Source organism: Bos mutus, chromosome 3 (genome assembly GCF_027580195.1).
Source record: "Bos mutus isolate GX-2022 chromosome 3, NWIPB_WYAK_1.1, whole genome shotgun sequence".
Taxonomy (NCBI): Eukaryota; Metazoa; Chordata; class Mammalia; order Artiodactyla; family Bovidae; genus Bos; species Bos mutus.
The window spans coordinates 72,823,269-72,840,143 of record NC_091619.1 but is presented as its reverse complement, the minus strand read 5'-3'; the positions used below and the strand labels follow the sequence as shown (position 1 = coordinate 72,840,143).

The 16,875-nt window shown below is 34.7% G+C and overlaps 2 protein-coding genes across 4 annotated transcripts in view; one reads left to right on the top strand and one right to left on the bottom strand.

Annotated features, from left to right (window-relative positions):
- The window catches only part of LRRC40 (leucine rich repeat containing 40), a 40,889-nt gene extending 32,638 nt beyond the window's left edge, over positions 1–8,251 (bottom strand). The window contains exons 1-4 of the mRNA XM_005898158.3: positions 8,050–8,251; positions 5,479–5,660; positions 4,307–4,380; positions 2,271–2,400 (exon numbers count right to left, since the gene is read on the bottom strand). Of these exons, the coding sequence (XP_005898220.2) occupies positions 2,271–2,400; positions 4,307–4,380; positions 5,479–5,660; positions 8,050–8,200 (537 nt within the window). The 5' untranslated portion in view covers positions 8,201–8,251. The remainder of the gene's footprint in view (positions 1–2,270; positions 2,401–4,306; positions 4,381–5,478; positions 5,661–8,049) is intronic.
- Positions 8,252–8,315: 64 nt separating this feature from the next.
- SRSF11 (serine and arginine rich splicing factor 11) overlaps positions 8,316–16,875 on the top strand; it is a 50,407-nt gene continuing 41,847 nt past the window's right edge. Inside the window, exon 1 of one of the 3 annotated variants that reach the window (XM_070367857.1) lies at positions 8,316–8,421. The gene's annotated coding sequence lies outside the window, so the exon portion shown is untranslated. The remainder of the gene's footprint in view (positions 8,422–16,875) is intronic. The other 2 variants (XM_005898160.2, XM_070367855.1) reach the window with 2 other exon arrangements.

Sequence of the window (16,875 nt, the reverse complement as noted above, 5' to 3'; positions counted from 1 at the left end):
CTGATAAAGATTAAGTCATAAATTCTTAAGAAATTTTAAAGAACCTAAAGTAACAGAATTACTGATAGTTAAATATTAAACTATTGCAGTTAATGATTAAATTGGATACAAAATAAGTACAGTGCATATGAATTAATCATTATTTATGTGACACATTTCTTCAATAAATATTTATTTAGCACCGTGCTAAGCAGTTCTATGTAACTTTAAGAAATATTACTAGCTTACCCAGAAATAAGACCACTGTTGAGCTACCACAAAAGAATAAATGAATATTTTAATGCTACAATCTTTCCTGTTGCCTGTGGAGTCTCTGCTGAAATGAATTAGGATTCGAGTTCTAGGATGAGACAGAAAATGAAAGCATGTTGTCTGCCAGGACACTGTGGGTTTATATTGATGTGTAACAAGTTGATTTAGAACACGGGAATTCCATACTTTTCTTCCTTTTTTTTTTTATTTTTTTTTGGTAAAGGCAATTAACTAGTCCCAGGAAGGATCCTTCAGTTATGTAAAATTTGTTTCATGAAATGTCATGACTCCATTCATAATTTTGTCTTGTTTCAGCTGGTATATACAACTTTCAGAGCTCTCGTATTTGGAAAATTGGAAGGGCCCAGAATTTGAAACAGTCTTATTTTCACGGTTTTTGTTTTAAACTATAGCTGTATAAACTTATTGATTAACAGAATACATTTCTAAATTAAAAAAAAAAAAGAAATATTGTTAGCTTAAATTATTACATATCTTATTTTTTTTTTTAATTTTTTTCAAAATTTTATTTAAAAAAAAATCACATGCTTCCTGAACCCTCCTCCTCCCAACCTCCCCATTTTTTAATGAATTTATTGTTGCTCACATTTATGATTTATCTGATAATTAGTCCTTAAGATCACAGTTCTAAACTGAAGCATTCTTTTATTAAGAAAATAAATATCTGGGAACCCAGAACAAAAGTTTATAAGGTTTCCATTAAGCCTTCTACTAGATTCTTTTTTTTAATCAACTGCTATCTTTTACCACTAAATTTTATAAGAAAATCTGATGGCTCCCTTCTTTCCCATTCATTTCATCTACCTTTTACTTTCCAAAATTTATTTCCAATCTGATCAGATTGAAAAACAAAGAGATCCTAAAGAAATGGTTAAGGAGAGTATAATTTTGATTTCAACCACTAGAGCAGATGGGGGAAAATATCAAGAAAGAAAGAAATAAAAGAAGTAATTTGTCCTTCAATAAAAAATAAACTTCAAGGCTAAAATGACACTAATGAGTTTTTCAAAACATGTAACAGTGAACAGAATAAGAATGTACTATGAAATAACTACATGGAGTAGAGATTTATATTGGAACATCTGATCTAATAAAGCTAAAGTCTTTCAGATAGGACAGCTTATAGTAGAGTCTTACTCCTCCTGCGGTAAATTTGGGAGGGAAGAGTGTATACACTTTGAAATCAAATTGTCTGATGTTAAAATCCTGAATTCCTTAATCAGTTGTATGACTTTGGATGTTACTTTTTAAAAAATCTGTTAACAGGATGAAACTACTTACCTATATGTAAAGCAAACTGCCTATCGTCTGTATTATTCTTAATAATACGACTAAAATATTTGTACTGCTTCATGGTTATCTCCATTTAAGATGTGAAACAGATGGAATGAAAATTTTATCAAGAAATGTGGCCACTTTGGAAAACAGGCAAGAAAAGGCAGGCCCTGAAGGTATTATCTGAACACTTAGGGAACAGAAGGACCATAAGGGCTTAAGAGGAGGTAATGGGAATCTACAACAAGAGAAGCCACCTCAATGAGAAGCCCAAGCACCGCAACTACAGAGTAGCCCTCACGCACTGCAACTAGAGAAAGCCTGCATGCAGCAAGAAAGACCCTGTGCAGCCAAAAATATATATATGAAAAAAAAGGGGGGGGTAAGTATACGCTAAAAACCCCTTTCCTCTATTTTGCTAAGTCGCAAAAGCCTCTGAATAGCAAAGTTATCATCATCAGGCCCCTTCTAAAACTCTATTCTGAAATTAAAATCTAAGGTAATTTCTATCATAAGAAAAACAGGAAAGAAGAAGAAAAACACAGGAAAAGAAATTTGAAATTATTAATTTAGCAATCTAATTGTAAAACATAGTTCTGATAATCTAGTCATCCAAACAGGCACCCATGTACTCATGATTGGTATCATATATCCAATTTCTCACCCAAATGAAAAATCCCTCCAGCCCCAAATTATACAAATATTGCAAAATCAAAACTTACTAAATCTTCTAAGTTGTTAAGTTGTTCAAACCCCTCTGGTATGCAAGTGAGTTCATTATGCTGGAGATACAGGCCCTTCAGATTTCTTAGATTTGTAATTTCTTCAGGGAGTATTTTCAGCTTGTTATGGCTATTGATTGATAAAACAAATGCTGAATAATTTGGTGACAACAAAATAAATACTTAACAAGGCATTTCTGCTAATCAACTACCTGGGCTCATTAAAAAAAAGACAAGTAAGGTTACTAATTTTAAGTACTTATCAAACTTTACATCCTAAAAGGAAAACACCCATTAAAACGACAGTAATATAATCAAATTGAGTGTTTCAAAGACATAAAGATTTTGAAGCAAAGATATAATTTGTGAAATTTTGATTGGTTCCTTTTAATCAACTTTATTTTACATGCAATGTGAATGAATACATTGGACTCTAAATTTTCACACTCTATCAGTTTTAAGATTTTGACAAAGACGCATACACACACTACAATGAAGTCACATTTTACATGGGGATTAGGCTTCAATCTAGCACTCAAAACAAAAATAGCTATTTCTATTTGAGGGCCTAGCATATCCAGTTGAACGTGTAATATGCAACTCCAATTTTATTTGTACTGAATCATTATTTTCAGTTTAGTCCTGCAGAGATTCCAGTTTATTGGTGGAGAAGTCCTAAGTCACTTAGAATAATACATTCCCTGATAATTAAGAGATGATTTAACTTGTTCTTAGATTCATGCCAACTATTTGCTTGGGAATTCTACTCTACTGTCTAGCCATATACAGTTTCTTCACAAATAACAGGCAGGTAAAGGGAAATATAAGCGTATAATAATGACCTTAAATTATAATAAAACTAGCTGGAACAAAAATGCCAAAAAATGTTTTCTAAAATATGAACCACCAAAAACCATTAAAATTGGTTGACAGTGTCAGTTACTTAATTGTAATCTTTGCATATCTGACAGGAATCTAGTTGGGCAAAAATGTAATTTTTGCTATATATTTCCTTCTTTTCCTCTCTTGTTCTATTCCCTCCATCCTAACATTCATACTTTTAAGAGCTAGAAGCTAAAGCTAAAGCCACCCACAGCAGCTGCATACTCTCTCTCCTCCTCTCAACCCTACCCTCTCTTCCCTTTGCAGGGGATATCTATGCCTTTGGCTTGCAATGGGAAGAGGTTCTGATGTACAACTAAACAATAAGTATCTTCACTAAGTGTCCTAAACAATTTTGGGTACAGATACTTTTGTTAATTTATGGTAATTTTAAGTTTTTCATCAAATAAAGACTGTTATTTGAGGAACTGTTCTCCCTCAAACTAGTTAACTTCAGAAAACTGAGACTTGATCATGCTATGTTAGACAGATCAATAACCACACCTATTTTATAAGCCACAGCTTTTCAAACAATGTTTAACACTTAAACCCTTTAAATTTTTTCTCCTAATCCCTTTTCCACAGTGTATATATAACATATAAGGCTGTAATTTTTCTTGAAAGTCTGAATGCATACTGAAGGGCAAACAGAGGTAGCTGGAGTCTCAGCTAGCTGGCCTTCCATGTACCTATCAAAGAGTATCAGAGGCACACCCATGGAATCTGAGTCCCCAGAAAGGTTTAAAACTGCTAATATCAAAAACATGAAATTTTCCTCACTGATGAAAAAAATTGTTTTAAATTTCTTCCTTCTGTTTAACACATATATATCTTAGACTATCAAAGTAACATAAAACTTGAGATGTCAGCAAAGATTTTGAAAATAACCACTAAAAATTATTTCACAAAAAATATAAAAAGTATTTTTTTAAATTGGTCTTAAATTTGTAAAACCAGAAAACATGTAGGCAATTCTAAAACAAAAAATAAAATAATCGGAGAATTACAGCTTAAAATTCTTATCCTATTTAATTACTTTCTGAGATAATATAAAAATTTTTTTACATGTTAGAAAAAATGTTAGAAAAAAATTTTTAAAGAATATTAGATTTATACCTTTATACAAGCAATACTGAAGTAAGTTTAAATATTACCTGACATTAAGTTTCTGAAGATTTTCTAACTCTCTTATAGCAGAAGGAAGGGATGTCAACTGATTATCATGTATCTGAAAGTTATTAAAAGACACAGTCAATATCTCTTATAAATAACCACAAACTTTGTTACTGCAAAATATTCGCTGACAATACTCTAATTATTCTAATTCAATAGTACTGTTGGACTATTGGTAATTTTTCTGAGTACAGAAGAGAAAAAAGAGTTTGAAATTGACCACATTGCTGTTCAGAGATCATGAGTGGTAAGACATTAATTTTAAATATTACAGTTAATAAAAAGGAAACTTCACCTCACTGAGTGGAATTTCAATCTGAAATGAGAGACGAGAGGGTTAGAATGTATAGCCCTCTGTTGGTATGATTATGCCAACATTTACAAAAAATAAATGAGGAGGAAGATTTCTTCTCTCATGTTTTTACAGAATCATATTGTTTTCAAGGTACAAGGAACCTTAAGGAGAACACCGACACCAACCGATTCACTTTACAAATGAAGAAAATAAAAACTTCTCTAGAAATCTGACTACATCCAACTTTTTCAGACAAATATTGGGAAGATTTTTTGGTGATCCTAAGTAAAACAGTGGATTGTGATATAGAAGTCTGTGGATTGTGAAATAAACTACTCATGTTTCACTTTACCACATGACATAGCAACTAGGGACTAAAAACAAAGTCCCTGAATAAACCCACAAAAATTTAAGCCCAATAATTTAAGTCAGTATTGGAGATAAGTAACAAAATAATAATAATAACCTTAAGTACTTGCTTTAACGTCTAGAATAATAATGATCATAAAATAATAGCAATAAAAAAAGGACAAGCAGCAGAAGCCACTAGTTAAACATTAATTCTAATTCTGTTTGTATGCGTTAACATATTTAATTCAAAGATAGGCAGTACTAACAGTCTCAATTTATAGATATGGAAACTGAAACACAGAGAGGTAACTGTCCCGAGATCACACAGCTATCAAGCTGCAGTGGGAACTGAAGCCTGAGGTTCTGATTCTGCATTCTGAACCATGATGCTTTGCCTAATACAGTAATTTGTCATTCTTCTTGCACTCTACCATGGGCTTTCTGCTTCTCAAAGTCTAAACTTAGCTTCAAAGTCTTTTCAAACAAAAGACTCATAAATCAACTTACATCAAGAACAATCAGTGCAGGAAGGAGTCGGAGGTCATCAGTAAGTGACTGAAGTTTATTATTTGATATGATTAGTTTAGTCAAATCCGTCTGCTCCCACCATCGCTCAGAGGCATTGAATGAAAGATTCTGATTAGCTTCCTCAGGGATATCCACATTTATTCTCCAAACACACTGAGGCACTATTTTCACCATACCACACCAAAAAAAGGACAGAAAAAAAAGAAGTGAGATACTAAGTACGTAAGTTGATAACAGCTATCAAGTTATCTACTGAAATTTCTGAAACATTAAAAACTTTCAAGGAAATCAAACAAATTACAATGAATTACAACAACATTAAAGTGAAAGTTTAATTTTATTCCAAAACAGAATAGAGGATATGTATTTTTCATATTAGATCTCACTTTTATCTTTATTCAACTGTATTTCTTATATACATTTCCTGCATAGCACATAGTGGTTGGATATATAAGACAAAGAATGGGCTCTATCTTTATGCCACCATAACAGAGAAGATATGGAAATCAAATGAACAAACTCCTGTATCGCATAACAACTCCAGGAGGCAGGTGTTATGACTATTCTTACTTTATACATGAGAGAAATGGGACACAGAGAGAATGTATCATTTGTCCCAGGTTATACAGCTAGATAAGATTAAACCCTGGAAAAGCTAAACTATCTTGCTTCTCAGTGAATATTTGAAAGGTATATCTGACTCTGGTAGCTGCTCTCTATTTTATCTGACACACAACACAACATTGTTACTCTTGTTGCAGCAAATACAGCAATTCCTTTGACGTAGCAAATAAGTCTCTACAAGTTAAACAGAAAGAGTTAAGGTTCATCACTATTAAACTGAAGCTCTAGAAGGTATTAACTTGCTTCAGTGCTACAGCAAATGTGTTATCGCACATTACATCCATGAAAGAAATTGAATTTGCTATTTAAAACAATCCCACAAATAAAACTCTAGGCCCAGATAGCTTCACTGGTGAAATCTAGCAGACATTTAGAGTAGAAACAAAACTAATTCTAGAGAACCTTTCAGAAAATAAAGGAGATAAAATTCCCAACTCATTTTATGAAGTCAGCATTATTCTGATACCAAAATCAGAGACATTAAAACCAGGGGACTACTCCAAAAAACAAAAACTACATCTAAACATCATGACCAAGCAGGAGTTATATCAGGCTGCTTTAACACTTGACAATCAAAATTCATTTGCTCCCTGAAACTTTAGTAGACTAAACTATCTGGGTCCAATCAATAAGTACATTCCAGCACACACTTAGTTTTTGGGAATAACTCATTCATCTACTTATTCCTTCCACAAATGTTTAATAAGAATCTACTATGTATCAAGCACGACTTTGAGTGCTAAGGACACAATGAGCAAAATGAAGGTCCCTGACCACATCTAACTAATATTCTAGCAGAGGGCAGAGAAGACAATAAACAAATACAGAATACAGATTCTGATAATAATAAATGCTATTAAAAACAGGTTAGAGAATACAATGTTACCAAAAGAATTTATTACAGATAGGGTAGTGAAGAAAGACCTATCTAAGCAGAGTCCTTGAGGAAGTCAAGAAGTGAACCCTAGTCAGGTATCATGTAGAAAGTTCCAGGCTCTGGAATAAGCATGTGTACAAGCACAGCAGTAATTTTAAAATATTTATGTTCCCATTGATTAAAACTTTTTCTAAGTAGAGCAGAGATTTTATCATATATCCTTTCATTCAGCAAGTGCTTGTTTGCATAGTCAACTGTATACATGGCAGAATTTTAAAAAAGCAATCATTACAAGGAAAGGGAAACTTTTAATTCCAGATGGCCTAAAACCTAAATATAAGTAAAGGAAAACATTACAGGAATAATGCCATAATCTCCCTCTCCCCACTTTCCACGCCCTCCCTTACACAACAGAAAATCAGAAGAGTATCTGACTATAAATCACTCATGGTATCCAGATTTGTGCATTTGATCTTTACTAGATTTTCAGGATGGCCCCGAATTCACTTTGTTTGGCATCCATCTTGATTTTCAATTTAGGAAATATGCTAAATATTCCTTGTATTTAGGATTCTGTCCACATGCAGACAGAAAAGGGACTTGAACAGGGAACAGTGTCATTTACTCGATATGCACAAAGGAACAGATGAAACACAGAATTTTGGCGTTGGTAAATGACCTAAGAGATTAAATTAAAAGGAACACAGGGCCAAAGAAACAAAGCATGTGCCCATCATGTGACAGCTAACTTAGTCAAACATTATGTTGTTTATCCGACAGAATGTGGGAATCCCAGAAAGCGCCCCGTTTAAATTTTGGCCATATCCCCAGCACATTCCCTGCACCAGACATTTTCTGGAACGAAAAGTAGAAACCGAACAAGCTGACCAAACCAGTGGAAATGTGATAAAAGCCCGAATTCCAGCAGCGGGATCCTGGCTAGGATACGGAGCCAAAAGTAACCAAAGCCAGGCCAGAGGAAAGAGAGGCTACCAGGGGCAAGTGCTTTGTGCCAGGTCGCACAAACGGGTCGTACCTCTGGATCTTACCTTCGCTGAGGTTGCGGCCCGACAGATTTAACTGGCCGCTCTTCCTAGCCGCCTTTAAGAGTCCCTGGGGTACGCAGGCACTGCAGTCTCTGCTCTCAGTTCGGAAACCCGCTCGGGTATCCCGCCCCGCTATCCCCTTCAGCCGCGACATGTTCAAAGCCCGGGGCTCCGCAGCAGAGTCCCACCCGTGACGCTTAACGGTGGCGCCGCTGGGCCGCCCCGCCCCTATCGGGAGCGCGCGCGGCGTGCGCCGGGCCTTCGCTCTCGGCGGCGCGACTCGGATGTCGTCATCGCCAGCGCCTGGGGCAGGAGGACAGAGGAGCCCTACCCGTTGCCGGTGCCAGCCTTGTGTCTTGGAATTACTTCGCTCAAGTAAGTGCGTTTAACGGGCTGAAGAACGGTGTTGAGTTTACTGTGTGCACTATTACTGCGACTGCAATCTTCTCTTTTGTGCTCCCGCGGCGGCGAGGGTGTCAGGAAAGGATAACCTTCTCTGCGCCTCTCGTCTGGCCGGAACGTGGGCCTTGACTAAAACTTGAGACCTGGGCGCGGTCTGCAGCCTCTCTGGACCCCTGCCTGTGTTTGTCGCCTGTGGTGCTGGCGCCAGATCTCCGTTCCGCGTAGGAAGTAAAGCCGATTTCGGTTCTTCTGATCTCTACTCCGACTCTTAAGCATTAGTGCGCCTTGATTGTTGTTGCATGGAATTTGTAGCCCAGCATGAGGCAGTGTGAAATGGAAGGGTTGGCCACAGAGAAGGGAAGGGAAAAAAAAAAAAAATAGAGCTTCATAGTAAGTGTCATCTTTGCCAGACAGATGAGAGGAGCCCAGTGTAAGCGCGAGCTTGAGTAGAGCGAGAAAAGCTTGCTCTTCGGAGCTCGAGAGATACGAGTTCGAATCCCAGCTGCTTCTGTAGCTTACAAGCTGTGTAACTTTAGGCCGTTTGCTTGACAGCTTTTAAAGTTAACTCCTTTTTCATTAATTTAGGGTTAATCATTTCTCTCATTCGATTTTTTAAATAATTAAGTGAAAATACAGTTTTAAATATTGAGCGCTTGGTGGGGAAAGGAACTGCATCCAGTTCCGAATGGAAGATGAAAATTTTGCTCAAAGTCGATTATCTTGGGAAGTTAGTTTCTATCTGAAATGTAAAGCTTTAATGAGTCATTCAATATGTAATTAACAACTCATCATCTTTAGTATTGCCTTGGGTGGTAGGTTTTTCTTTTGCCTAAAGTAATTTTGTCTTAAAAAGCATACACCAATAAATACTCTCCTAAGCCCCCTCAACTAGGCTGGGGATCTTTAGGATATTTAAAAGGTAATATGATGGCCCGCTGACGAATTATGCAACACACACGGTTTTTCCCGAGTCTAGGTTCTTGCCAACCATAAAATTTGGCTTCTAGTCCCCCACCCCTTCGATTATTTCTCTTAATTCTCTGGAGTCCTTTGCATCGAAAGTGAGCAGCACTACTAGTAATTAAACTCCTAAGCAAGAAAAGGTGAGTTTTGAAGCAAGGAACATAATAGTTTTTGCAAGATCCCTAATAAACACCCAATAAATTGAAGGTGGAAGGGATTAAGAAACTCGCCAAAGGTCACAAGTTTCTCTAAGTGGTGTGACCAAGTATTTGAACCTAGCCCTCTTTATGATTTGCCTAGTGATTTTTATTTCATCATTTTCAACTGGCTTTTGTCCTCCAACCATTTTTAGGAAGACTTCAGTTATGTTTTAAGAGATAATTATTACAGAAAACTCTTATTTTCTCTTTTTTAGGGTGTAGAAGCCTACCTTTGGAGGATTAGTTGCTTGAATGTAAAAATTTACAGAAGCCACCTCTCCCCCTTAAAACTCTTTTATAGCTCAGCATTTTTAAAAAATTACAGGCAAGGTATAGTTTTTTGATTTATTGTGCTTTTACTTGATGTTAAATATTTCATTATTGACATCTAATTATAGTATTATATTGAAACTTGCATTTTGTATGAGAAGCATATTCTAACTAATGGCAGAGTAATTCTGAAAAATCCATGTGACTGCACACTTGTGGTAAACTTCAAGAGATATAAATTGACATGTATAAAAATTTAACAAGTATATGTGTATAGTACACCATGTATTATACCTGTGTAGCAAGTGCAGATTGAACAAGTAAAGGTGAAAATTATTACCTCATGCAGTCAGGAAAATCATGGGTTTTGTCTCAGATTGATGCAAACTGAAAGTTTATCAACTTGAACTTTATGAGAAAGTGTAGTTATATTTTTTATTATTATTGAGAATTATTAATACTCTCAATATTATTATTGAGAAAGTATAGTTATATTTGTAGGAATTAGCACTGTATATAAACTGTAACGCTTCCAAAAGAACACATTAAAACAAAAAACCCAATCCTTTTTCAACATGGGCATTGAAGCTCAAGTACTTGCTTTAAAAAAAAAAAAAAGATTATTAAAACAATGTGAAACGTATATCCTGTATAAGGGCTGGAGACTGCATAGTTACCATTATAATAGAATTTCCCTAGCTACAATTTATTATATTCATTTTATTAAAGTATGAAAGGCTTCGCTCTTCTAGCTTTGCTAAATGAAAACAGAAAATGAAGAAGTCAAATATATATTGAGAATTAGATCAGCCAGAGATAATGTTCTGTCTCATAACAGAAAGTAAGACTTATCAAAGTAAGGTAGAGTGGCTTGTCACTACCACTAAAATTTAATAAGATGTTAAAATATGGCTGTGTTATTCTTATGAACACTGCCATGTGTTAGATATTTTCTGTGTTTAAAGGTACGTTTGATAAGATGAATCTATTGAGGCAGATTGAGAAATTGTGACAAAGGAAAATGGCATTAATTTGTGCACATTTTTAAGCACAACTTTTTAAATGTCATCAGGAGCTAAGTGAATTTGATTGCAGGCAAAACGTCTGGGAAGTTTTCTTTTTCTGTAAAATGGCAGATTTAGATTTAGCCTATATTGAATCATTATAATGTTCACCTTTCAGAATATTGCCTTATCTGTGAGAACTGCTATTTTATGCTAAAGTTATTTATTAAGAGACCATTCTACTGTCTAACAGTCATTATTGACAAGCTGTTGTACCTAACAGGTATTGCTTATTAAAAATTCTGAATTGAATGTTTTATATTCTCATATACTTATTATTCAGAATTTTCTGTGTTTGCCCTTTGTCTATAAATAAATTGGTTTAAATTGTCAAAATGGAGAGCAAATTATTTTGCACATGGACTTGTCATATTTTAAATATTCAACTTCAATGGTGCTTGTTACATGTCTTTAGTTTCTTTTGAAAATTGCATTTTGGACATTTGTTTTCTATTTAAAACTGACAACTGCCAGCTTTTAAAAGTAGTCGGTAGAAAACATACTATTTCCTTGAAGGCAGTACATATTTTGCATATTTATTCACAGTTTCAAATGTGGCTTTGACTTGCATTTTATTTTTACTGGAGCTGTGTGTGGTAATTTTTTCTGAGACAGTGCATTTTACTTAGATTATTCATTTGTATATCCTTTGTATGCTCCCTTTGTTTCTCTTAGTTTTGAATCAGGAAGCAGTGAATTTGTTCTAGGAGGTTTAATATTTTATATAAATCTTGTCTTCTATTTCTATCTACTTTCAGTGTAAAAGTCCACTAGAATTAGGAAAATATTTTTACTTTCCTCTTATAAAGAGGCTTTTACATTGCTACTGTTTTTCACATGAAGTGGAGGAAGTACCGTTTTTTTAAAGTTTTTATATCTTGATTATTTTTAGTGTTTTTTGTTTGCGTATAGTCTATCTGTTGAAAATAAGTTAAAACAGAGGTTTTAAAGCAGTCTTGCTTATGTCATTAAATAAGAAGCACTTATGGTATTATTTCTTTTTCTAAAATCAGTTGAAAATGTTTCCATTATCCCTGAAAAGTGAAAGTGAAAGTCACTCAGTTGTGTCGGACTCTTGCAACCCCATGGACTATACAGCCCATGAAATTCTCCAGGAATCTGGAGTGGGTAGCCTTTCCCTTCTCCAGGGGATTTTCACAACCCAGGGATTGAACCCAGGTCTCCTGAATTGCAGACAGATTCATTATCCCTAGAGATTCTTAACTCCTAACATTTAGTAGCTGTTTTCTTGCTTGTTTTTCCATGATTAATGTGATCTGTGACTTAAAGTCTTAATTTTAACATTAATTGTAAAGGTTTTATGATTTTGTTTATCTTAAAGTAGTAAAGTAATAATAGAGATAAGATTAGGACAGTAAACCTGGGAATGTACTTCATACCATTCTTTGTGTTAACAAATACAAAATCAATACCAAATAAAATTTTTTTAATAATTTTTATCAAAATCCACTATTTTAATATTTGACTTTATATTATCCCTGCCAACATTAGATTTGTCTAATAGACGAATTTGCTCAATAATTATATATGGTAAATGTTGTTCTCTATGAGCAAACGTCCCCAACAGCTTTAATAAGACAAGATATGGCTCCTGAGACTTTATTCTTAATACCAACTTAAGCTGATAAGGGGAAAAATATTAATTTGATAGTTTGTTGACATTCACAACTAATAGATTTTTATTTAAAAATTTGATTGTAAATTTGCAGATAGGATATTTATATTCACAATTGCAATTAAGATAAATGCTAGCTTAACTTTCAAAATACCTTCGACTGTCCACTACTTTTTTTAATCATTTTTTTTCCATCCTTTAAAATATCACAGTTACTTATACTTACATGATTTGAATGGTACTATTATTGCCAGGGAGGGGTGTGGTAAAATCCTAATGAACATTTAAATACTTGGTTCTCACAATACAAATCTGTGAAACCAGAGCTTTTGCTTTTCATCTTTCTAGAGATAACATGTTTTCCACTTGTCAGTAAATTTACCTGACGTTTAATAAAGAAGGCAGTGGCCTCCCGCTCCAGTATCGTTGCCTAGAGAATCCCACGGACAGAGAAGCATGGTATGCTACAATCCATGGGCTCACAAAGAGTCAGACACGACTGAGTGACTAACACACACATATACAGCTTTAATTTTTTTTCCATTTTAGAGCTGCTTTTTTGCTTTTCTTTTGATTCCTCATTTCCTAAAAAGTTATCTTTTCCCCATCTGTTCCTTCCTTCAGAATAATTTAATCAATGTCTCCACGTGCTTTAGACCTCTACATGAGCTAATTATGGCTTGAAACTAATAGTTGTTCATAGTTAAAAGTAGCTGAAATAGAAATTGAAGGAAAAAATCATTGTGGTCTTTAGCGTTAGCGTGTGTCAGAAATTCAGTTTATTTTATGTTTTTCCTAATGTTTGCCTTTTTATTTTTCTGATCCGTGCTTTGGTTATTTGATAGTCTGTTGCTCCGACCCATGGCAGTGTACTTTTAAAATTGATCAAGTGTATGTGGAGTTGTTTGTCTTTTGAAAATTAGAATAGGGAGTGATCTTGCTCTAAATATAGAGACAAGTAATTGAACCCTTCCTAGAAGGAGTTTTCCATGAAGCATTTGTGTTTTATCAAAAAAGGAATGTTTTGTTTAGCTATCATCTATTTACACATACTATTGGTAAAATGCTACTTTAGGAACAAAATGAATATGAAAATCTGAAATTTGTTGTAATGTTTCCTTTGTGGCACCCTCTTAAGAGAGAAAGAACTAATAATAGTGTACTTCACGTGTTTACTACCACTTACAAAGTATTTTCGCATTTGATAGTAATGCTCTAAGGTTAGACAGAAGTATTACTGTTATTATTCATCTGTTAAAAAAACAGAGGAAGTTGAACACAGACTTTTTTGTAATGGTATATTCCATTTGTTGAGTACCTGTGTGCTGGGCACTGTGATATGTGTTTGATATCCATAATACATTATAATCTTTTAAAAGAGAATATATCACCAAAAACCTGTATTAGAATGTGAGCTCTTAGTAAGAAACTCTTTCCACTATATAAATAAACTCTTCTGATTGATATCTTTAATGTAAATGATGAAGTAGAAACAGTTCAAGGTACTAGCCTAAAATAGGATGGTATAAAATAGAACCCAGGTGAGGTTACCATTTTTCAAACTAAAAGTTTTTAAATTGTAGAGTAGGAATAATAGTTGATATTTTTTCTAAGCATTTATATTAATATTCTCATTTCATCCAGAATTCATCCTCACAACCCAGTGAGATGGGCATTGTTTTTCAAATGAGGAAATTGAAGCACAAATTAATAAGCCAAAGATTGCAATATCTTAATTGGTGACAGAGTTCCTTTGATTTGACTCTAGGCCTGCATTGTTAATCCACTGTAGCACCTTTTAAATGTTGTGAGGATTAAAGGGCATTTCAAAAGCATACAGTTAATGTGGATCTTCAAATTACTGAGTTGAGTACATTTTGGGTTTTATCAGTTTCCTAAGATTTCCTATATGAAGAGACAGTTCATTTTATAGCATAAGGGGAAAAGAGCTCAGATGGTGCAAATGTCTAATTCCTTAATCAGGGAAAACTCTTTAATATTAAAATGCTTGAAACTATTTATTAGATAAAGATACATGTAAATAACTGCATTTTTTTTTTAAAGGTTAACTGAACTGAGTTGTCCCTCAAACCACCTTTTCCTCAATTGAGACTCTAAAAAATCTTATAAAACATAGAAGATAGTAGTGAGTAGTCAGTACCTGGAGCTTTGCCCTCCAAATGTTTCTGTTGACCCCATTCAATTCCAAAAGCCAAACAAATCTGTTACAAATAAATTGACTCTGATTTTTCCAAACAATGTGTATGGACTACAGCTAAGAGTACTGTGCATATAGATATAAGCAATAGTATCTTAATGCTCTAACTACTCCTCCCTCTATATTAATCATAAACAAAGCTTTGAAAAATGAAATGAAAAATACAGATTTTTGCCTACAGTTTCGAAGTACTCTGTCAGTCTTATAATGTGGATACGGAATGTCTGCTATTGACAGACAACATAAATTAAAACAAATATTTGGGAGTAAGTAGACTTTACCTTGGAGAAGGCAATGGCACCCCACTCCAGTACTCTTGCCTGGAAAATCCCATGGACGGAGGAGCCTGGAAGGCTGCAGTCCATGGGGTCTCGAAGAGTCGGACACGACTGAGCGACTTCACTTTCACTTTTCACTGTCATGCATTGGAGAAGGGAATGGCAACCCACTCCAGTGTTCTTGCCTGGAGAATGCCAGGGATGGGGGAGCCTGGTGGGCTGCCGTCTATGGGGTCGCACAGAGTTGGACACGACTGAAGTGACTTAGCAGCAGTGGTAGTAGACTTTTCCTACTCTGTTGTGTGTCTGTCCATCCCTAATGCTAACGTGTCCTTTAGTTTCTGAAAAGGGAGCATGGGATTTACAATTTTGACTTGAAGATAGATATTAATCATTATACAGTTATCTAATTTATTGAATTAGAAATAGAAGAAAAAAATCAGTTGTATAATTTTTAGAAGCAGAAGAACAAAATAGATCTGTAGGTAAGTTTGTTTGTTTTTTTAAGTTTTTAACTTTAGTTTGTAAGCAGCAATTTATTTCCTATGTTTTTCTTACTGCTTTTTGTAGCTATAGGGGGAAAATGTACAGCAAAATAGTTTGAGTTTCTCAACCAAACTTTCTTGTAAAGCTAACAAATGCCTTGATTCACCAAGCTTTTGTTGAGTGGATTGTGTAAGGCATAAAGTTTCTAGCACATTTGTTGTTCAGTTGCCAAATCGTGTCCGGCTTTTTGCAACACCATGGACTGCAGCACTCCAGGCCTCCCTGTCCCTCTCTGTCTCCCAGAATTTGCGCAAGTCCATGTCCATTGAATCGGTGGTTATATCCAATCATCTCATCCTCTGCCACCCTCTTCGCCTTTTGCCTTCAATCTTTCCCAGTATCAGGATCTTCCAGTGAGTAAGCTATTCACATCAGGTAGCCAAACTAGTGGAGCATCAGTCCTTCCAATATGTATTCAGGGTTGACTTCCTTTAGGATTGACTGGTTTGATCTCCTTGTTGTCCAGGGGACATAGACGATACTCAGTAAGTTTTTGTCAAATGTTTACTTTGTTCCAGTAAAATATTGCTGGATATCAGAAATACAGAGATAAATACATTGTCTTCCCTCTCCTCAAAAAGTATATTTGCTAGAGGGAAAGAGCTGCTTAACAACTAATTTGGTAAAAGACCTGTTGCTTGTGCAGATTTGCAAAATTATGTCAAATTTGGAGGACTCTACAGTCTTCTCAAATAGTGTAAACAAAGGTGGCTAGTAGTAACAGGTAACTCACCCAACTGGGAGCATGGTGTCTAGTGGATAAAGTTATTATACATATTTGTGGCTATTCTGTCTTTTAATTAAAGAATTTCCATCTAAACACATGAAGTCTTTTCCTTTGAACTATCTTTACTGAAGTTCTTTTTCCCAGTTTTATTGCTGTATAATTGACATACAGCATTGTATAAGTGTACAGCATAAAAGTTTTACTTACATATATCTTGAAATGATTACCACAAGTTGGTTAATGTCCATCATCTCATATAGATAGAAGATAAAAGAAAAGTAAACTTTTCCTTGTGATAAGAATGCTTAGAATTTACTCTCTCAGCAACTTTCATGTATATCATACAACATTGTTAAGTATACTTATATCATACATCCCTAGTAATTATTTGTCTTATAACTGGAAGTTTTTATCACTTGACCACCTTTTTCCAATTCTCCCTCCTGTCACTCCCACCTTTGATAGCAACAAATCTTATCTCTCTCTCTTTTTTTTTTATGAATTTGGTTTTGTTTATTTTTGTAG